General features: G+C 52.6%; 7 protein-coding genes across 7 annotated transcripts; all 7 read left to right on the forward strand.

The window, feature by feature from the left end:
* Window positions 1–249: 249 nt before the first annotated feature.
* N7532_006604 (uncharacterized protein) lies at window positions 250–6,061 on the forward strand (the record flags this gene model as incomplete). The annotated part of the gene is made up of 6 exons (XM_056619098.1): window positions 250–454; window positions 504–647; window positions 774–2,161; window positions 2,222–2,331; window positions 2,404–5,531; window positions 5,988–6,061. The coding sequence occupies 6 exons, from the start codon at window positions 250–252 to the stop codon at window positions 6,059–6,061; spliced, it is 5,049 nt and encodes a 1,682-aa protein (XP_056475257.1).
* A 348-nt stretch (window positions 6,062–6,409) lies between these two features.
* On the forward strand, window positions 6,410–7,431 carry N7532_006605 (PP1-complex regulatory subunit GLC8; the record flags this gene model as incomplete). Its single annotated transcript, XM_056619099.1, has 3 exons — window positions 6,410–6,476; window positions 6,543–7,275; window positions 7,332–7,431. 3 exons carry the CDS (start codon window positions 6,410–6,412, stop codon window positions 7,429–7,431), a joined length of 900 nt encoding a protein of 299 aa, XP_056475258.1.
* Window positions 7,432–8,920: 1,489 nt separating this feature from the next.
* sfh5 (CRAL/TRIO domain protein) lies at window positions 8,921–10,249 on the forward strand (the record flags this gene model as incomplete). The annotated part of the gene is made up of 1 exon (XM_056619100.1): window positions 8,921–10,249. One exon carries the CDS (start codon window positions 8,921–8,923, stop codon window positions 10,247–10,249), a length of 1,329 nt encoding a protein of 442 aa, XP_056475259.1.
* A 671-nt stretch (window positions 10,250–10,920) lies between these two features.
* N7532_006607 (TATA-binding protein-associated factor TAF6) lies at window positions 10,921–12,371 on the forward strand (the record flags this gene model as incomplete). Its single annotated transcript, XM_056619101.1, has 3 exons — window positions 10,921–11,290; window positions 11,353–11,771; window positions 11,826–12,371. 3 exons carry the CDS (start codon window positions 10,921–10,923, stop codon window positions 12,369–12,371), a joined length of 1,335 nt encoding a protein of 444 aa, XP_056475260.1.
* Window positions 12,372–14,113: 1,742 nt separating this feature from the next.
* N7532_006608 (adenosylmethionine decarboxylase SPE2) lies at window positions 14,114–15,811 on the forward strand (the record flags this gene model as incomplete). The annotated part of the gene is made up of 2 exons (XM_056619102.1): window positions 14,114–14,234; window positions 14,295–15,811. The coding sequence occupies 2 exons, from the start codon at window positions 14,114–14,116 to the stop codon at window positions 15,809–15,811; spliced, it is 1,638 nt and encodes a 545-aa protein (XP_056475261.1).
* Window positions 15,812–16,498: 687 nt separating this feature from the next.
* On the forward strand, window positions 16,499–17,722 carry N7532_006609 (transcription initiation factor TFIID subunit 11 family protein; the record flags this gene model as incomplete). Its single annotated transcript, XM_056619103.1, has 2 exons — window positions 16,499–17,001; window positions 17,071–17,722. The coding sequence occupies 2 exons, from the start codon at window positions 16,499–16,501 to the stop codon at window positions 17,720–17,722; spliced, it is 1,155 nt and encodes a 384-aa protein (XP_056475262.1).
* Window positions 17,723–18,825: 1,103 nt separating this feature from the next.
* On the forward strand, window positions 18,826–20,408 carry N7532_006610 (acyltransferase family protein; the record flags this gene model as incomplete). The annotated part of the gene is made up of 3 exons (XM_056619104.1): window positions 18,826–18,978; window positions 19,039–19,666; window positions 19,738–20,408. The coding sequence occupies 3 exons, from the start codon at window positions 18,826–18,828 to the stop codon at window positions 20,406–20,408; spliced, it is 1,452 nt and encodes a 483-aa protein (XP_056475263.1).
* Between the last annotated feature and the right edge of the window lie 140 nt (window positions 20,409–20,548).

Consider the following 20,548-nt stretch of genomic DNA (forward strand, 5'->3'; position numbering starts at 1 on the left):
TCCATGCGCGCCAGCCTCCACGATTGGCCACCGCACGCGATCCACGTCCAGCAGAAGCTGACTCCGCAGAGGCCAAGGGGGGTCGTGGGCGAATCAGCAGTGGCGGCCGGGCTGTCCACCTCACGCCTGCATGCAGTGCCAGCGCATCGTGGCCGTGTACTCGGTACTCGCGGCCAATGTACTCTGCAGCCAGACTTTCCCCTTGCTGCAGACCGGCCGTGACCTGCTGGCTAAGTGCTCCGGTACTACATGCCTCCGAGACACATCGCCATCTGCAACTGTCCGCTTCGAGTCGACCCTTCTCCTCCGACTTGGTCCCAGGACAACTTGGTGATTTTATACCTCCTCTCATACCCCTTCCCGTCCGTCGACCTCTCTCCTCCTGTCTGCTCGTCTTCTCCCGTCCGTTTCCATCCTGGACCCGTTCGCCAGTTGCTCCGTCCCCTCCGCTCGGGTGCGTCAACATTCCCATGACCACCCGCCGGTGTCTTACCCCGCGATAGAACCATGCGATAAGGATCCGCCCTCCGCGGCCAGGCTTGGGGGCTTTTCGCGATCGTGCGCTCCGCTCGTTGGCGCAACCCAGAGCAAGATGGTGGACCATCAACGAGAGGATCATTTCTCATCCTCACTGGCATCTATTAGCAGTATGTGTTTCGTTTTTCTTCCCTCTGTGCTCACCTGACGAAGTGACTTTCGTGGGGTGGAACCCACTCCCCCTGGCTCCTCCTCCCGTTTCGGTGCCTGATTTGATCCAATCTGATCTGCTCCAGCCGTGCGGATTCCCGCTCTCCAGCCCGATCCACCTTGCGATCCATCGCATCGGGCGGACCCGGCATCGATGCCTCTTCCTCCTTCACCATCAACGTCGCCGCCAGCGACCATGCCCTTTGACGCTTCGCCCGCCCGTCTGGCGGATGGCGACGTGGGGCCAGGTGAGTTGGATGGCTCGGCCCGTTCCAGTCCCAAGAAGTCCATGGCCATCACGCCCAAAGGCGCCCCGCGCACAACTATCCCCGCGATGCTCACGGTGACCCGAAAGGACAACGCCCAGGTATCGTTCGAGGACTTTGCCACGCGCTTTCGACAAAGTCAGCGCAAACTGGTCCAGAGGAAACGACTGGAAGAGCGTCTCCGTGCCACCAAGGTCTCCATCGGCGTCTCGGCGCGCATGATCCGTATTGGGAATACAGTTCAACGCGGTCTGGTTGAAGCACTCAAACATGATGACAAGGCCAATTTTGTTGCCCTCTATCAAATGCTCTATGATCTTCAGGAGTCGTGTGCATCCAGCGCATGGCGCGATGACCGAGATGAATCGCCGGACGATCAGGAACCACCCTCGGAACCCGAAGTCGATCGCTCTTCTGATTTCTTTCATCAATTAAGTCCTCAGTCCCGGGCGGACTTACTGGAGATTTTGCGACTGGTTCGCTCTGATCCGCAATTCCTGGTCGACCGTCTCCGCAGTTTTACTTCCGCCCAACTGGCCGCTTTTACCGCCCCAGCCACCACCCTGGACTCTGGAGACCCTGCATTCCCTTCTTCTTCCCGCTCCTTTCGGGGCCAATATTCCTTTAATCGAAATTCAACTCAGCCCACCTCATTCAAGGACCATGCCTATGCCTTTGAACGGACCGACCCACTGTCTATCTTGCTTTGTAACGTTTTTGCCGCACCATTGGAACCCGAGACGCCGGAGTCTAGGTTACGGCTGGATATGTGGTCGTCCGTCTGCGCTCAGCTAATGTCCCAGAGCAGCAGTAAATTCTACCCTCTCATTGGCCAAATCCTGTCTTCCTGGGCCACTGGGAGTAACTGGAGAGCCCGCCCCAAGTTTGAACTCTACCTCATGGACATTCTGCAAACCGGGGCTTTCCTCTTGGAACACATAGACACCCCTGCCGGTTTGGACTTTGCTGCCGAGGCCTTGGATCCCCTGCGGACCGATGCCGCAGAAGAATTCTTTGCTTCTGCCGTGGATGGCTTATTCCGTGTACTTGATGACCCGGATGGTGGCTTCCCACGGACAGTCCTTCGCTTTGCAAGGGCCGTACTCCTCAAAATGGACAACCCTGACAACCGCAGCCGTTTTCTTGAGTACATTTTTGTCCAGTGGTTCTTCCCAAAATTCCTTTACAGCGCTTTGACTTATCCAGAGGTATGAACCTTCTCCAATCAGTCGAACAAGAACCAGTCTAATGGTCTTTTTACTCTTCAGACTCATGGGTTACTGCTGGACTTCCACATTCGCAAAGATGCTCGTGAGAAGCTACTGGGGCAGGTTGGCTTGAGAGCCTACTCCCAGGTCTTTGCCGTTCTGCGTTCGATGTGGGTTTTCATAGACACCAATCTCCGCCTCTTTATTCCGTTGTATTTATGCAGGGACTAACAGCAAAGCAGGAATCATTTCTCGATCCTTCGACCCACGATTAAACAACACGTTGACAATATGATCTCTTGCTTTCAGCCATCTCCTTCAGAGCCTGCCACGGTTGATTTTTCAACCCCGTCTTCGGGCAACTCTTCGTCAAGATTCCTCTTGCTATCTTCTAGCGATATACTTACACTACTAGACGCTCTTTTCCCACAACCACTTCCTTTCAGTCACACCTCTCCGGCATCCACAGGGGTTCCCTCTTGGTCCTCGGGTCTATCGCATTCTTATGGTATTCGCCCAGATTCTCGTCTTGGACCTGGCTTCTTCCGCTCGCCGCGCGATGCAATTCCACGACCCACATCCCAAAGTAGCTCTGTCTTTTCCATTGAGACATCTCCTACTTCTATTCCAGAGAACAGCATGAGTCAGACTGCCTCACGAATTCGCTTCGAACTGTCAGGTCTGGAGGAACCGGCTGAACGCTCCCGGTTGGAGGCTCCCTCGGACGAAAATTGGACAATATTCTCTCTTGCCCAGGATGGTTGTAGTCTTACCTGGAGCCTTCTTCCCGATTGTGGATCACGAGGAACCTCGGTTATTGAAAGTGACGATGATGCTCAGTCCACCAGCTTGGGTTTCGAAGAGAATTATGAGGCCCTACAGACAGCCATCGTTCGACTTGTTCAGGAAAACCGTGTTTATGACGCAGATGACTTCAGCTTCCAATCAATGTCCCATGAGACGAAATCAAAGTCACTGAGGCAAAGATTCAATCAAGCTATGGCTGCTTCCCACCACGCCTCTGATTTTGTCAATGCACATTACTGGTGGAATGCATCGCGTCAACTTCGACAAGGCCATGCACCCGATCGGCCACCCGGCGGAACTGATTCATGGATTCTAGAGCCCATGCATAACTCATGTCTTCGCTCTTTGAACAAATCACGAGCCATTATTGATCGGTGTGAAAGCGACTTCGTGTCTCTGGATCAAAGTCTTCGCAGGCTGCGCACACAAGTCAAGGATTTGATGGCCACTGTTTCCAAAGTTCGCAACAAGATGTGGTACATGACCGATGTCAAGAATTCCATGAGGTATGAGGAGGCTCGACATGTGGCTATGGCCTTAAAAACCATGATCTACTCAGCCCGGCCGTATATGGACCTGCCTGATGAACCCCGTTCCCGCGCTGGTGCACGGTCACTAGGGGGAAGTCTATTCCAGAAGCCCGAAGTACAGGTTATGAATATGATGAAAGCGCCAAGCAGCCAAGGTGGCCCGAAGAAGTTGTCCGATGAGCAGGTAGATTTGACTCGCAAGTGGCTGGCCCACAATCAAATCGACAATTTCTGCAAGGGCGAAGAACGCATTCACAGATTCTGCTACGAGGTTCAGACAAGCATCAATCGTCTTGTTGGTGAGACCATGTCAGATACGCCTGTGTTGTGGGCCAGTGAGCTATTCCAACGAGAGCGAGCAAGGTACGAAGGCTACGGGACTAGACCCTTCCCTGGACTGTCCATGCCAACGACACCTCGTCCTTCGACCACCGCGAGTGAAGACCCAGCACATATAACTCCACACTTTGGCGGTAATATACCAATACCGGATTCAGTGTCACGGGTCTCTCAAGACATCCCAACCATAGGTCGAAAGTCCTCGATCCAAAGCCTCATGTCAGACAAATATCGACCCGCACGGGATATACCTTTCATCGACCTACCATCCATTGGAGGCTCGCCTGGTCGCGCTGCTTCCACCTCAACAGGCGATACATATAGTACTTTCTGGTCCGCGCCACAGCGGCACCCCATGTATGCCACCAGTGTCTCAAGCGTGTGGTCGCGGCCACCCTCGATGTTCAGTGAAACTGCAACACGACAGCCTCATCGTTCTGAGCGTAAAGCACACGGCAAGACAGCTTTCATGGATGATCTGAAGCAGACCCTCACCAGTCTACTTCTGAGCGATCTGGGATCTCCCGTCTGGAGTTGTGGGAGTGAAACAGATGCTTGGTTCACCAACAAACTCGACGAAACACGCGTCCGAGTGCAAATGCATAGGCACGCGGCCGTTGAAAAATTCTGGGTAGATTATGAAGATCGCTCACGGCGTGCGAAAGAGCATCGCCGGGCAACAGGCGGTCGGCGAAGCGTGTCTCTTGGACCTACAACCACCCGTGCTCGCAACAAGCAAGACCATGACGCGTCCTCAAGGGCCAGTTCAGAATCTCCTCAAGATGATCAATCAGCCTTCTCATACGAGGCGGTATTCCATCGCTTAATCGAGGTTTTCTCTCGACACGGCAACCCCTTCGTCAAACTCAATGCTCTCCGAGACCTGAGATCACTTGTAGTTGCCTCTCTCGTCGCGTCGCACGATTCCATTGGCTCTGGTGCACTGCCAAGTATCCCATCTGAAGGGACCGACGGCTTGCGGAATCCTCCCCGACCACTCACCCGGGCCGCTCGCCATAGTTTTTCGGAATCGCGGCCATCGGGACACAACATCCTGAATATGGCGCTTCCTACATCAACTGCGGCTGCATCGGTCACTTGCGGCTCTCGATCCTCCGACTACTCCACACCATCTGAGGATCAAATTGTGGCAACCCTACGTGACTTGATCCTGGAGGTCAAGCCTAAGACACTTTTTCGCGACCTTCAATTTATTTCAGCTTTTGTTCCCGGTGACCAGCTGAGCAAGACAGATCGCGGTACAGCCTTCCTCCAATTCGGTCTTGCCGCACTGAGCCTGAAGGATGAAGTATGCAATAGCATGGTTGAGATCGCAGATCGCATCGTGTCTCAAGAGCTCATGTGCCGACATCCATTGCCCGGATCAGATTTCTATCCTCGGCCTGGCCACGCCATCGAAGACGCGGCATCGATGTGGATCGTCACTGCCAAAGAAGGAAATCCAGTAGCTCAGCGCGAACTCGCCATCCTTTATCTTACTCATCCAGAACTTCTTCCCCGTGTCACGCTACCACTTACCCGCCCACGGGATACTTTCAAGGCCGAGATGATGTACATGCGTGGCAAAGACTCCAAGTCTGATCCTCAGAGCATGTGTCTGGCGCTGCACTGGATGCAGCTGTCTGCGAGCGGGGGGACGTTCTCGCGCGCAACCGACTCCGCGAAAGAGAAGAGTTCGATTCTATTGCATGAGAAATCGTCTCTTGATGCTTTCTCTTCCCATTCTTTATATATTTTTCTTTCCTTTTGCATCCATTTCCTTTATTGTTTAGCTACACGAGGCGGGCCTTGCTTGTTTGCATATAACGATACCCCCATCTTGGGCGACTCATCTGGTGTTAGAGGACAATCATATTCTTCTACCTTTTTTCCGTGATGCTAGGATTGTAGGGGCGTACCGGGCGCTCCTGGGTGTATAGATGACCGGGAGACCAATGTACAACATCAGATCTATTTCTTACTCAATGATGATTCGATGTAGAGCCCACTCAACGCATTCACATTCCAAGTCAGCAAGTCAACCTGAAATAAGCAGCTTCACCTGGCATATACCAATGCTACAGTGCAACATCATGATACTACGGAAAAGGTGCCTAACTAGTTAACTAGTTAACTAACACTCACACCAGACCCGGAGAAGGGATCGTTCAGGCAAGGAACGAGTCAACCACAACCCCCGGGGCGAGACGGGTTAACTAGTTAAATAGTTAACCTAGCTAGTTAACCTACGGGTGTTCCTGCCTAAGGCACCAATCTGAAGACGTCAGGCGTCAAAGTCGACGTCATCGGGCCCCACGTGCCCCCTTCGACCTCAAGTCGCAGCTGACTTCTACACATCTCAGGGTTCGTATCCCTGGCTTATTTCTTCTATACTGTACCGGCCAAGCTGAATACTACTTTCGTCAGACTCATCGACTCCAGCTGAATACGCCCACCAGCCTATCTGACACAGCGGGTAACAAGTCATTCTTCTACCCCTCCGGAAGATTTCGTGCCTGCGCCCACTTGAAAATCGGACGGTGCTCTCGTCTCTTTTCACTAGCAATCCACCATGACAACCGCACCGCATATGCCGACCAAGGCACACAGCGCCGAAGATGTGCACCCACGCCCAAAGGGTGAGCTTTTTTCTCCACCTCTAAAGCACCTCTAGCTCGAACACACAAGGACCCTGAAATTAACAGGAAGGTCTTTTCTCCACGCGCTAGGTATCCTCAAGAACACCAAGTCCTACACGACCGCGCCTCCCGCTGGTGCAGCCAACGAGTCCATTCCGGTGCCCACCATCGCCGAACCATCCGACACCAAGGAACTCACACTCCAAAACACCCTGCAAAACGCAGGCCGGCGTCGGTCCTCTTCGACGACACGGCCCGGCTCAGGTTCTCGCCGACAATCCGTCCAAAGTGCCCAAGACGAAAACGAGCCTCGCCTCAAGTGGGACGAGGCCAACTTGTACCTGGCTGAGCAGGATCGTACCGCGAAAATGAAGATCGACGAACCCAAGACTCCATACGCCCCGCACTATGATCCCGCCGAGGACGACGAGGAGATGCGGTTGGAAGAGGCCAAGGAAAGCTTGATTGATGCTCAGGAAATCGTTGTTGACGAGCTCGACAACCCTTCCAAGAGCACCAACCACCCCAAAAAGGGCGTCTCCGAGGATGACATTCCCGGCCTGGAGCTCGGTGAAGCTGATTCTTACCACGGCCCCGCGGACGCTACATCGGACCCTCGCATCTACCGTGACCGAAGCTTGAGCATGGACTCACACAAGAGCGACAAGCATGTTGTCGTTGGTGACGAGGTCAATGGTGATGGCCTCGTTACCTCGGATGAGGCAAAGGAGAAGCACCGCCAGTTTGAGGAGCACCGGAAGAAGCACTACGAGATGAGAAACATCAAAGAACTGCTTGCGTAAGTCTTCCCATCTTCGCAAGTAACCTGATATGTTACTAATAACCCTTTTTCAGGCACCCCGAGGAGCTGGACGAAATGGAAGAGGACGACGAAGAGGCTGGTCCCCCACCACCTATGCCTCAGATCCCTGATCGCTTCCGTAATGCCCAATAGTTGCCATTATCCCAGATCTGCCTTTTATTTTTATGAATATCTGTCTAAGGCGAGGAAAACATCCTTATGGCGACTTTCGTCTGTTTCGCTCTGCTTATTTATCCTTTTTATCCCTGCATTTATTTTGTCATCTGTATATTCCCCTAGCGCCTAAACCTTTTTCCGTTTCTGGATCCTTTTCCCAATCTGTCTTCTGTTTTGCCAGGCCCTTCGATCTTTGCTCTTGCTTGATGACAGTGACAATCATACAAAATGGATTTCTTCTCTTTCCTTCTGGATTTAGACTATCTTACCGAGAGTCAACGAAGATGAATATTCCTCATTAGCCTATCTGCTCAATAGAGACCGACTATCTGATTGAACAGCCCCTACAATATGGATAGTACGCGATGATGTGAATGGCGCTAGATGTGCGTCAACTTGTAGCGGAGACTTGCTGTTGATAGCATTTCAGCCTTCTGTTTCTGAGCTTTCAAGCCAATCCGGTGCTCTTATATGGGTGTCTTCTACCCCATGCCCTGGCCAATCGACTGGATGGCCAGGATAATCGCGGTCGTTTTCAGTTATTTGTAGCTCTTCGGCTCAGGCTATACCAAAGCAACAGAATCGTCTCCGTCGCGAAAGGGCCTGTTCTCCGAAGCAGCGATCACGAATCACATCGAGCGGGCCGCTGTGATTGCAAGGGAGGTGCCTTTTCGCAATATTGTAATATTTCCGAAAGGAACCTTGGCCCAGAGTCTTTTGCAGTACATTATCATTAAAGTTGTGATATCTTAGACGCATTTCCATGGCTCGATGTCGGGCAGCTGGCCCTCCGTCTCCAATTCCCAGTTCAGTGTAAGTTCCAACGATCTTCCGTGAGCAAAGGAATAAAAATCCCTAGTCTTGATACCGTTGCTTTTAGGTTCGTATTATAGCTCTCCATAATTGCTGTAATCATTGTATGCCCTCGAGTTCTTACAATGTCGCTCTGAGGTTTGTGTAATGGTCTTAGTACTAGTACTATTCCTATTGTCCCGAAACAGAAAATTCATAACAATTTGAACCTTTGAAAAGAACCGTTAAATCGCGGCAAGCTCCCGATTTCCATGGAAACCCTCCTCTGGCCCAATTGGAGTCGGTAGATCATTGTTCTAATTTGGTCCAGGCGGCCAAGATGTTCCTGTCAGGGCCTAGACTTGCATCGGCGGTCGGACGATTGTTGAGCTGCCCAGGCTGTCCCACCGGCGATCTGCACGAGTCACCGCATTTCTATTTTCGACGTATTTTGGGCCAATCATAGTCGGGTCTGAATAAAGTCCTTGAGGGATGACGATGTCGCTCCGTACTTTAATTAGCGTGGGAATGTGGAAATGTAGGTCGGGATGACAGGTGGGGTTCGGGTGGGCCCCTGATTGATAGGGCGTCAACAAGGCCGCCCCTGCTTCTTTTTCCCCCTGATCTCAACTTCCTTTCTTCCCACCATCTTGTTTTCCCGAGCACACCCATTATGTCTGAACAGAAGCCTATCGAACAGACCCCCGTCGCTGAGGCCGAGAACTCCCAGGAGGTCGTGGAATCGGCCGACAAGCCCTCTGAGACCCCGGCCGCTACTGCCGATCCCAATGGCACCGAGGCCGGAACCAATACTGAAGAACCCGCCAAAGACGAGCTGGTGAACACCGAAGAGACCGCGAAAGCTGAGCCTGCTGCCACTGCCTCCCCCGAACAGGAAACCAAGTCCGAGGAGCAAAAGCCCCAGAAGCCGGCGTACCTGACGAGTATTCCTTCCTTGAGTGAATTCTTCGACCACCTTCCTGCCATTCTCTCCAAGACCGGCCACGATGAGATGTGGGGCGTTTTGCTGAAAGATAGCGAAGATATTCCTACTGTCAACGTACTGATCAAGTTCCTGCGTGCCAACGAGGGTAACCTGCAAGCCGCCGAAGACCAGCTCAGCAAGGCACTCGAGTGGCGCAAGGAAACGAATCCTTTGGCGCTGGTCGAGTCTGGCCAGTATCCCGCCAGCAAATATGAAGGCCTGGGATACTTGACCATCTATGCACAGGATGGTCACCCTCTCGTGTTTACGTGGAATATTTATGGAGCCGTCAAGGATATGAGCGCGACCTTCGGTGACTCAGACGAGTTAGTAACAGTATCGATTCCAAACAACGAGCATCTCTCTAACATGACCAGATTTGTCAAATGGCGCGCGGCTCTCATGGAGTTGGCTGTTCAAGAACTCAAGATGAAGGACGCCACCACTGTGATCGACTATGATGGCGAGAATGACCCGTACCAGATGATCCAGGTCCACGACTACCTCAACGTCAAATTCTTCCGCATGGATCCTGCTGTGCGTGCCGCCACGAAAAAGACCATCGACGTCTTTTCCACCGCTTATCCCGAGCTGCTCCGCGAGAAATTCTTCGTCAATGTCCCCGCCATCATGGGCTGGATGTTCTCGGCCATGAAGCTTATCCTGAGCAAGAATACCACTCGCAAATTCCACCCCATCACCAACGGCGTCAATCTGGCTCGTGAGTTCCCTGTTGCCATTGCGGAAAAGATTCCCAAGGCCTACGGCGGAAAGGGTCTGGAGTTGAAGGACGAGGCCCGGTCGATCAAGCTGGTGGAGGATAAGGTTGAGAAGAAGGACGAGCAGAAGAATGAGCAGAAGGATGACACCAAGCCCGCCGATGTGTCTGATCAAAACGCTGCTGCCGGGGTCCCCGTCAAGACTGAGGAGCTTACTGAGGCTCCCAAGGAAGACGCTGCGGCTGCCGAACCTGCCAAGGAGACTGCCAAGGATGACTCCAAGGAGGAGTCCAAGTAAAAGCTCGCCTGTTTCCGTTGAGCGTCTATTGTGATACCCGGAGGAGCAGTGCTGCAACACTCTCCACTCTTGTTTTGGTGCGAAAGCCTGTCCGTCTCTTTAGATAGTACCCATAATACCATAGGAAGCTCCAGTTGCTCTGAACAAAAGTTTCACATTGCTAAGCCGAATTGGGTGAACGTACAGCGTGATAAACTCGTAATCGAGAATCAAGATGTTACCCATCTTCAAATCTTATCATCAAAATTGGCTTCTATGGATACCTTGGTAGAGACCACGCATCCCATGTGCCTGAAATTGGTCATTTCGTAAGAACGCAAATATGTCGACTTGGTCCATTATGGCGTTCACGGCTGGATCCCTGGGATAGTAGAAGCTCATTCGGACGGCTGCAAGAACCACAGACGCAGTTTCACTCTTATCGCCCAGCTTCCGCCGCAAATTGATCGGATGGCCGCCGGAGTCACTGGACTTGCCGCAGTGAACACCCTAATCCTCACTGTTCCTGTTGCAAGTGAAGTGTTTTGGTGCTCAGAATGTGACGGGTCTTTTCTTCTCTATTCCACGACGTCCAATTCTGATTTACCCTCTCAACCACGCCTCCCGTCGCTTCACGCTGAACCCTCCCGATCGTCCATCCGCGCAATCCCCGTGCCCTTCACTGTTCCACCATGTCCGTCTGGAATCCAGACAATATACGCGATGTCGCCGAGTCTGTCGGTATCAACAATCTCAACCATGATGTGACCGAGAATCTTGCGCGCGACGTCGAATACCGCGTTGCGCAGGTGCTAGAGGAGGCACTCAAATCGATGCGCCACGCGAAGCGCACCATCCTCACCACCCAAGACATCTCTCTTGCGTTGCGAAACCTCGATGTCGAGCCTCTCTATGGGTACGAATCCCTGCGTCCTCTGCGATTCGGTGAGGCTTCATTGGGGCCTGGACAGCCCCTGTTCTACGTTGAGGATGAAGAGGTGGATTTCGAGAAGCTGATCAACGCGCCCCTACCCAAGGTTCCTCGCGAAGTAACTTTCACTGGTCAGTCTATACTCCTTTACGATTGTACAATGATGGCGACTAATCTTCTTTCTTGTCTACAGGCCACTGGCTCGCCGTGGAAGGCGTGCAGCCCTCGATTCCCCAGAATCCTTCTTCGTCCGACTCTCGCAATCTCGAACTTACATCGAAGGGACCAAACGCCAATTCTACACTGGCTGCCATGAGCGGTACTGGAGATGTAACCGTAAAGCCGCTGGTGAAGCATGTGCTCTCGAAGGAATTGCAACTGTACTTTGAGAAGGTGTGCAGCGCTATCTTGGATGCGAACAGCGAGGAATTCCGAACATCCGGATATTCCAGTCTGCGCGAGGACCCGGGCCTGCACCAGCTGGTTCCATACTTCAATCAGTTCATTGCTGAAAAGGTCACTCATAACCTCAACAGCATCTTCACCCTCACCCAGGTGATGCACATGGCCGAAGCCCTGGTGCAGAACTCATCACTCTACGTCGACCCTTATGTGAGTTTATCCCTATTTTATTTCTTTGTCTGAACGACACTGACATGGCCCTAGATCCCCTCCCTTGTACCTTCTATCTTGACCTGCCTGATCGGCCGGCAACTCGGTAACACCCCCGATCTGGCCGAGCAATTCGCGCTGCGCGACCTCGCAGCCAGCCTTCTCGGACACATCGCGAAGAAATACTCCCACTCCTCCCACATGCTCAAGCCTCGTCTCGTGCGATCGTGCCTGAAGACCTTCCTAGACCCGTCCAAGCCATTTGGTTCCCACTACGGAGCCGTGATCGGAATGCAAGCCGTGGGCGGAGCGGAGGTGGTGCGAGTGCTGATTATCCCCAATCTCAGCGACTACGCCAAATTGCTCAGCGACGGTGTCGAAGATTCAGCTCGTCGACCAGCCGCCGAACGCGTTCTGAACGCCCTCGTGGCCGTGCTGACGTCGCTGCTTGCTGGCCAGCCTGCCTTGGCGAATGGACATCCTGCAGCTGTGACTGATGAATTGCGGTCTAAACTGACCGAAAAAGTGGGCGATCTGATCGCGACTCGCATTGCCGAGGCCAACGAAGTCCAATTGGCCCATTGCATCCTGGAAGCCTAGAGGCTCAGTTTTATTTTTTTTTTTTTTTAATTTTTATTTTGCACCTCTTTCTTTTTGCTCCTGTGTATCTTAAAACATGTTCCAATGGCGTGAAAGGGGTGGCAAAGAAACTTGATGTGATTCAATATTCACGAAAGGATCAGGACGTTCCATATTCCTGTCGATTGCAAAGTGTATGGTAGACTGTATTCGCTCTTGAGTCGGCGTTGAGGAGGATCCCTGGAGTAGCTATGACAATGACGTTTCCCATGGCGGATTCTAGGCCCCGCGATCGAGGTATGTAATTACTCAACTCGACCGGTTTTCCATAAAAAGAGGTGCTCGGGACTCCAATTGTCGAACCCCGCGTGCGGACCAGCCTATCGCGGCGGTTCCCGTCGTCGATCGTCGCGCTCCGCCAGGCACCAACCTTCGGTACCTCCCAGCCGTACTTTCCCCGAAGAGGTACTTCCACCCCCCAGTTCTGCCGCTCCTCACCGCTCGTGTGAGGCCCGATTCAGATTGCCTTCGCGTTCACTTTGCCTTTTCCTCTTCTTTTTTTCGCTCTGTTCAGAATTCGTTGTCTTCTACTCGAAATCTCTACCTCTCTCGTGCTGCTCTTCCGGTGTGTAACGTGTCCCCAGTTCCGGTCGTCAATTCGACTGCAGGCGAACACCACTAACGGAGGCGCTCATTCCCTGATGTCAGATTTTGATCGCGCCCCACGAGCCCGGGCCCACAGATAAAATCGCTCATTACCAACGAAAACGTTCAGTACGGCAAACATTTTGCAGCTGTCACCCCTCCTCTCGAGGTCTTCAAATCGACTACCGGCGGAATTTTTGACCAACTAAACCCGAGAGAGCAAGCCCTGATCCGTCTCGACCTGCGCCCGGAGAAATCAATTGCACTCGGGCACTAGACTTGGGCTTCTGCACAGTCTGACCGACATTCGCGTGTCCATTTTTTTCTTTGCCCCTCACGAATGTTCACGATTGTGGCCTCGCGCGACATCGTGCAATACTAAGTCGGCACTTTCTTGCCCGCCTTCTATGAGCCCGAAGGTTCTTCTGCGATTCCTGTCCAAGCCTGCGAAGTACGTGTGCTATGCATATTCTTATGGCCCCATTGTTTCTTGTCCTACAACAATCTGCAACATGCAGATCGTGTTCCCGTTTGGCTGTGATAGATCCGAACGGACCACAGCACTTGCTTTTGTACAAAAGCAATTGGGTCTTGACGATTTCCCCCCCTTGCCTTTTACTTTCTACCTTTTCTATCTTCCGAGCTCCATGGTCGTTACTGACTTTGCTTTCCCGCTCCAGGCCTAGATAACACGACTCACGCAAGTCGTTCTCCGCCACCACCTTTTCCCACTACCTTCTACCAGAGCAGATACTCTCGTCTGCTAGACCCGATACTTTCACCGGTATCGGTATCTTCCAGCACGAGGGTACCGGACTGATCGTCACCATTCCTTGTACGATCTTCTTCCTCGCCTTCGCGTTTCTCCCTCCCTAGCGGCCCTTCAGGTCTGTTCGGGTTTTACATCTCGCTGGTCTGTCAGCCAGTTATTTTCTGTCCCAAGGGCCTTCTCTTCTCAGACGGGCACCGCCCCCTTGTTCGTCTGGGTAAGTAGACAGTGCTTCTAAAGCCTTTTGTCTCCATCACACGGTTCCTAGGGCGGTCCGACGTCTCCTCCACCTTCTTCATTCCGTTCAGTGTTCAAAAGGTTCCAGCCTCGGCTGCATCATTACACGGAAATGGTTTACGTCGGTATTCCGAAGAATTACACCACCTCGCCGTCCTCGTTTGCCGGGACGCCTTCTCTGACCATCAACTATGAGGCCACTCAGGACCTAGACTCCACCAATGCCTTCGAAGGTTAGTCAACATCACCATGCTATCGAATATGCACAATTACTAACCAGCTCTCAAATCCAGGTCCCGAAAAGCTTCTCGAGGTGTGGTTTGCGCCATCGGCCTCTGAGCTCGGCCCTGCTGGTCCTGAGGGCCTAAAGAAGGTCCCCAGCGACATCTGGAAGGACATGCTCGACCTTGTCAACTGCCAAGTTCTCTCCATTGTCTCCTCCGAGGACGCCGATGCCTATCTGCTGTCCGAGTCTAGCATGTTTGTCTGGCCACACAAGCTGATCCTGAAGACCTGCGGCACCACTACTCTGTTGTCTGGTCTCCCTCGCATCTTGGAGATCGCTGCTCTGTTCGCAGGCTTCCCGCGCGCCACGGCTCCCGCATCTCGCGGAATTACCATCGCTGCGGCTCCCTACCGGGTCTTCTACAGCCGCAAGAACTTCCTGTTCCCTGACCGTCAGCGCGGCCCTCACCGCAGCTGGCGTGATGAAGTTCGTACCATGGACAAGTTGTTCCTTAATGGCAGCGCCTACATGATCGGCAAGATGAACGGCGAGCATTGGTACCTCTACCTGACTGAGCCTCACACTCTGCTCACCCCACCGGCGAGCCCTCAAGAGGAGGTAGAATTTGTTGAAACCGAGACCAAGGTCCTCGAATTCCCCAAGAGCGCACCTGTCTCCGCCGACTGTGACGAGCATGATGAGACTTTGGAGGTTCTGATGACTGATTTGGACGAGGAGAATGCGAAGCAGTTCTATCTGGACAATGCCACTGCTGTGGCCGAGAAGCGCTACCGCAACTTTGACAAGGAGGAAGGTGTTGAGCATTTGGATGTTTTCAGCAACTGCTCTGATCCAGATGACATGGACATGAAGGACAGCGGGATCTTGCCGCCGGAACTTACCACGGAGGGTCATGCTCTCGGTACTGTGGTCTCGGAATCGTGCGGTCTCTCGGACGTGTACCCCAAGGCCAAGTTCCCCGATGCGCGCATCGATGCGTACCTCTTCACGCCCTGTGGCTTCTCCGCCAACGGTGTTGTGCCTGCTCCGGAGAACAAGGGACCGACCCACTACTTCACCGTGCATGTCACCCCCGAGCCGCACTGCTCATACGCGTCCTTCGAGACCAATGTGCCGCACTCTCAGAATGGCCAGACCACGCACGACATTATCCAGCAGGTTGTCAACATCTTCAAGCCTGGTCGTTTCAGCATCACCTTGTTCGAGACCAAGCCCTCTGCTGAGGAGCTTGATGCCGACGTGAACGGTTTCCACGAGGCCGCTCACTCGCAACGCCAGGCTTTGCGCCGCAGCCCCAAGATGGAGCATGTCGAAGGCTACCGCCGTGTCGACCGTATTGTGCACGATTTGAATGGCTACGATCTTGTGTTCCGCTACTATGAGCGCAACGACTGGAAGGGGGGCACCCCGGATCGGAGAGAAGTTCTAAAAGCTCTACCTCTCGTTGAGCTCTTCGGACTCCCGCCAGTTTTACTCTCCTCTGGCCGGCCTCTTCCAGTTATTGTGCTAGCCCGTCGATTATACTCGACGTATTTGCACAGCTTTTTATCTTCTCAACTTTAAGTTCTCTTTATGTGTACTTTGCCCCTTCCTGTCTTTACATCATAGGCATCATTGCATATTTATGCACCAAGCGTCTCGTTCCCTTATTGATGCTTCAGCTGGACTCCATCAGCGATTTTCGGGGCTTTTTTCCTGTGACTTTTCCAGCCATTCTCTTTTCATAATGCACTTTTATGTTATTATTTGCCATCAAACCCTTTTTTACCCAAGTAGAGAGACTGTATGGTAACTTATAAACGCCAATTAGTCGAATATGCCGAGTTCGCTTCAAGCTGTAGATACCCTGGCCATAACGTTGTACCTATTATCTGAATACAGAAGGCGGTGACGGGAGGGTCGCGGATTGGTGGCAGCTCGCGGTATCGGATTGACCTTCACTATATCGCGCGACAGTGGACTTTCGGTTTACCGAGCAGCTGGCCATCACCCTACACCGTTGTCTGAAATTCGAAATTTAAGTGAACCGATACCGGATACTTCCTCATCTCCTGCTACACCGATGTTGCTCTCGATCTCCTGAATCCGGCTCCGCAGCAGTGAAACCCGCGCGCCCGTGTCTCCTTCCATCTTTCGTCACGTCTCATTCAATAGAACGGATTCGACCTTGACGGAACCCACTCCTCCCAGGAGTTAACATTCACTTCGAACGAACTCTTAAAAAAATACCTAGGCCTTCCCACCGTCAAGATGTCCTCACCACCGCCCTACCAACAATCGCCCAATCCTTTAAAGCGGCCTTCCATTTCTTCAGTCTCCTCGCAACCGGTAGGAAAGAAAGCGCGCGTGCACCCACTCCGCCAAACTTCCTTCCCAGCGAACATGGACACAGCGGAGCGCAGCTTCGGCGCAACCAGCGATGCCGGCAGCGTGACAGGAAGCTATACCGGAAGCATGGGTGGAACAAGCGCGGACGGTGTCTTTGCGGGTGCAGCACGAGGCAAGAAGCGCGGTCGCAAGAGCAAGGCGGAGAAGGAGCGCGAGCGCGAGCGTGAGGATGCGCTGAGTTCCCGAGCTGGCGATACAACGCGGATGGGATCGGTTGATGCCGAAGGTTCTGTGAGGGGCGGTATGGGAGGCGGCGGCGGCGCAGGAAATGCGGATGACGATGACGACGATGACGATGATGAGGGAGAGCTTTTGGGTCGAGAAGAGGGTACCACTGATACGGAGGCCGAGAAGAAGAATCTTGCGTATGATGTCCCTCTTACTACGAAAGGATTTGACCAAGTAACTAACTGGAATTTTTTTTCAATGTACAGGATCCTGGTGGATGCATTCAATCGTGAACAATCAGATCGATACAACTTGTTCAAGCGGGCTAAGCTTCGAAAAGAGTCGCTCCGTCGCATTGTCAACCACGCGCTCTCACAGTCTGTTCCGGCTAGCGTCGTCACGACCGTCAATGGCTTTACCAAAGTTTTCGCCGGTGAAATCACCGAGAAGGCACGAACCATCCAAGCTGAGTGGGCGGATGCTCACGATCTCGCCGCCCGTCACGCTTTTGAAGCCGAGGAGGCAGCTGCCGAACAGGTCGCTCAAGCTCGAGCTGACGGTGCCGCTGCGCAGTCCAAGACAGCGACGCCTACACAGTCGGGGACTCCCATCCCGGGGCCGGGCTCTGAGTCTGCTATTAATAATGGAGTCAAGAAAGAGCCATCTGACCCAAATCTCGCCCATATCTCAGCAGGAAGCCCTGCCCCCGCCCGGCCTCGCCAGGAATTCCGACCTCCTCCTAATCCCCACCGCGGCCAACTTCTTCCCTCGCATTTGCGTGAGGCGGTGCGACGCATCAAGCGTGACGGTGAAGGCGGCGGCGTTGGCTATTCGGGACTGAGTCTGGAAAATCTCGGTGTTAGAGGTGCTTTTACATGGAATTCTGGCAGTGTCGGTGGTCGCAGACTCTTCCGTTAAAGGCACTACCGGGCTGTTCTCATTCGCTGTTTTCTTTTGTTTCATGACACAAAACTTGATACCATTGATTTTATTGCCAGCTTCTGCTATGTGCCCCTTCTGTTCAATATGAGTGTTCCAGTGGCGTGCTACATTCCATACTGCTATTTATCGGCACCTCGGCTGGTGTACTACGTAGCATAATTCCAAATTTAGAATGCACATTCCAGTGCATCTGATTCATCTGTCGATCTAGGAGGCCAGCACTCCTTGGCAAGGAACAGACTCGCATGGAGTGGAAAAATGTCCAATTCTCATCCTTCCAGGAACAAGCAGCAAGCTCTAATCTATCCCAAACAAGACTATGTCAACCCCCTCAGAGATGCTATCCGAAATCAGGGTCCAGGGTCCAACCCCACAATCCCATATAAGCTCACGGCCGAATCCAGATAAACTGCCCAGAGTGGATCGCCCAGCCCAATAAGCAGATCGCCGCCCGCTGGGCTAACCCGGTCTGGTCCATAAAATATTAAAATGTAGTATGTTACTTGCTGCAAGGGCCAAACACCACCCGCGTCCTTCGAACCTTCTGCATGGCAAGCCCTCACCCTCCTGGCATACCAATCCCATCGACGACGCGATACCCCTCGCTCATGACGATGTCCATAAACACATCCAGCCGGCTCTAGCCCGCGTAGATATGACTTGCACTGGGCTCTAGATCGCGCTATCGTAGCCCTAGAGGGGTGTTCGTTATTTCTCGATGTATTATTTACATCGGGAACAGAGCCCTTCGGCAGGTTTTCGAAGTTTGTCTGTGTCGCGTCAGAGCCTGCTTCTTCTGTAGCCCCTTCTTTCTTGGCGGATTGGTTCTTCCAGCAGGAGGATATTCCTGTACACACTATCTCTTCTATTATCTCCGCCCCTTTGAGAGGGAGGGGAAGCTATTCCTTTCTCAGCGTCAGTCCTTACGCACTTGGGGACTCACTTCTCGCAGCATCACCCGCCTCCCTCGACGACTTTCTTCCGCCGGTTTGGCCGCTCTTGATACCATCAGCTTCGACACCTTCTTCACGCCATAAATGATTGTGACTTGACTGATTCAATTGGGACCAGCCGTCACCATGGCGTATTTCCAGGCCTCCCACCTGTACACTCGTTTGCGAGACAATCTCCCCACGCCATCTATGCCCGCTCCGATTTCTGCCGTCATTCTGGGGAACCAAGGAGGCACGTCGACCAAAGGCGACCCGCGCAAAAGTGTCAAATGGATTGACGTATGTGAAATCTTGGTGAAGATGAGTTCTATACATTAACGACATGCGTTCTGTTTCTAGGGCCTCCGCGGAATCGCTTCGTTCATCGTAATCCTCACCCACCTCGCTCGTGGCTGGGACTACGAACTTTTCTCCCCGAGAGACAATGAAGATGCAACACCTCGAATTCTACAATGGCCGATTCTACGCATTCCATGGCAAGGTCGAATCGGCGTCACAATATTTGGCTTTCTCACTGGGTACGTTTGCGCCTTGAAGCCACTGAAACTATCCCGAGGAGGCGATATCATGGGCTCCTTTACGACTATTTCGAAAAGCGCATTCCGCCGACCCCCGCGCCTGATCTTCCCTGCGGCAATTGCTATGGCTATCTCGTGGACCGTTGCCCAGTTTGGTGCATTCACTGTTGCCAATCGATCAGATTGTTGGTGGTGCCGTTATGCTGCTCCGGAAGTGGAGGATTCGCTTTGGAAGGAGATTATTCGATTGGGCGAGAACTTTCTGTCCGTTTGGACCACTAAATACATGGTCTATGATGACCACCAGTGGGCTCTTTTGCCTCTGCTTGAGACATCGATGCTGATTTATCTCTTGCTATTTGCCACCATGTTCATGCGATTCCGATACAGGATGGTGGTTTACATCGGCATGATTTTATACTTCCATCAAGATGCTGCACCTGATACAGGTAAGGATCTCTTTTTTTTTTTTGGAACCATTCTCATTTCAAAAATGGAACGACTGACATAATTCGTACAGAAACGTTCCAAATGCAAGCTGTCTATGGCATGCTACTCAGCGACATGTCCTACAACGCAACGGTTAGAGGCTGGATCGAGAACCACCCATACGGTCGCAAGATGATTTCCATTCCACTAACGATATTTGGACTCCTCGTTGCTTCATATCCAGGCGAGCACCCAGAATGGGCATCATGGTCTGATATCATGTTCAAGGCGTCCGAGTACATTTTCCCACCAGATGTCAATATTGGAAAACGCTATTCAGCCCTCGGACTTGACATGATGATTCTCGCAATTTACGTATCACCTTCTACGAAGGAATTTCTCTCGAATCGCCTGCTGCTCTGGCTCGGAAAACAAAGCTTCGCGGTTTACCTCGTTCACGGCACCTTGCTGCGTGTGGTGCTGGTTTGGATGCTTTATGGAATCAGTGGTCAGCCCTGGGAGGGAGGCGAGGCTGCGACTGAGGATGATCGAGAGTGGTTGCATCTACGCCCGCCGTGGGTCGTATCCATTTGTATTCCCATTTGGATCGGAATTGTTTATGCCTGTGCAGCGGTGTGGACTGCATACGTCGATACATTCTGTGCATCGATGACGCAGAAGCTTGAGAGGGCTGTTTTCGAGGAGGACGAAAAGGCTGCGTTGCCTTTGCCCTCTACTTCGGTCCCTATGCGCACAACATGAAGACCGCCGACAGTTACATTTTCTGTTTCATGTACACTAAAGCTGTGTATATTGTTCTGTAACTGGATTGGAATACGACATACCGTTGTGATCTTAATCTCGCTTACTTGTTTCTACTAATACGTAGCACTTTTTCCAGT

This window comes from Penicillium argentinense (assembly GCF_028826775.1).
Source record: "Penicillium argentinense strain IBT 30761 chromosome Unknown utg000005l_segment0_segment0, whole genome shotgun sequence".
NCBI lineage: Eukaryota > Fungi > Ascomycota > Eurotiomycetes > Eurotiales > Aspergillaceae > Penicillium > Penicillium argentinense.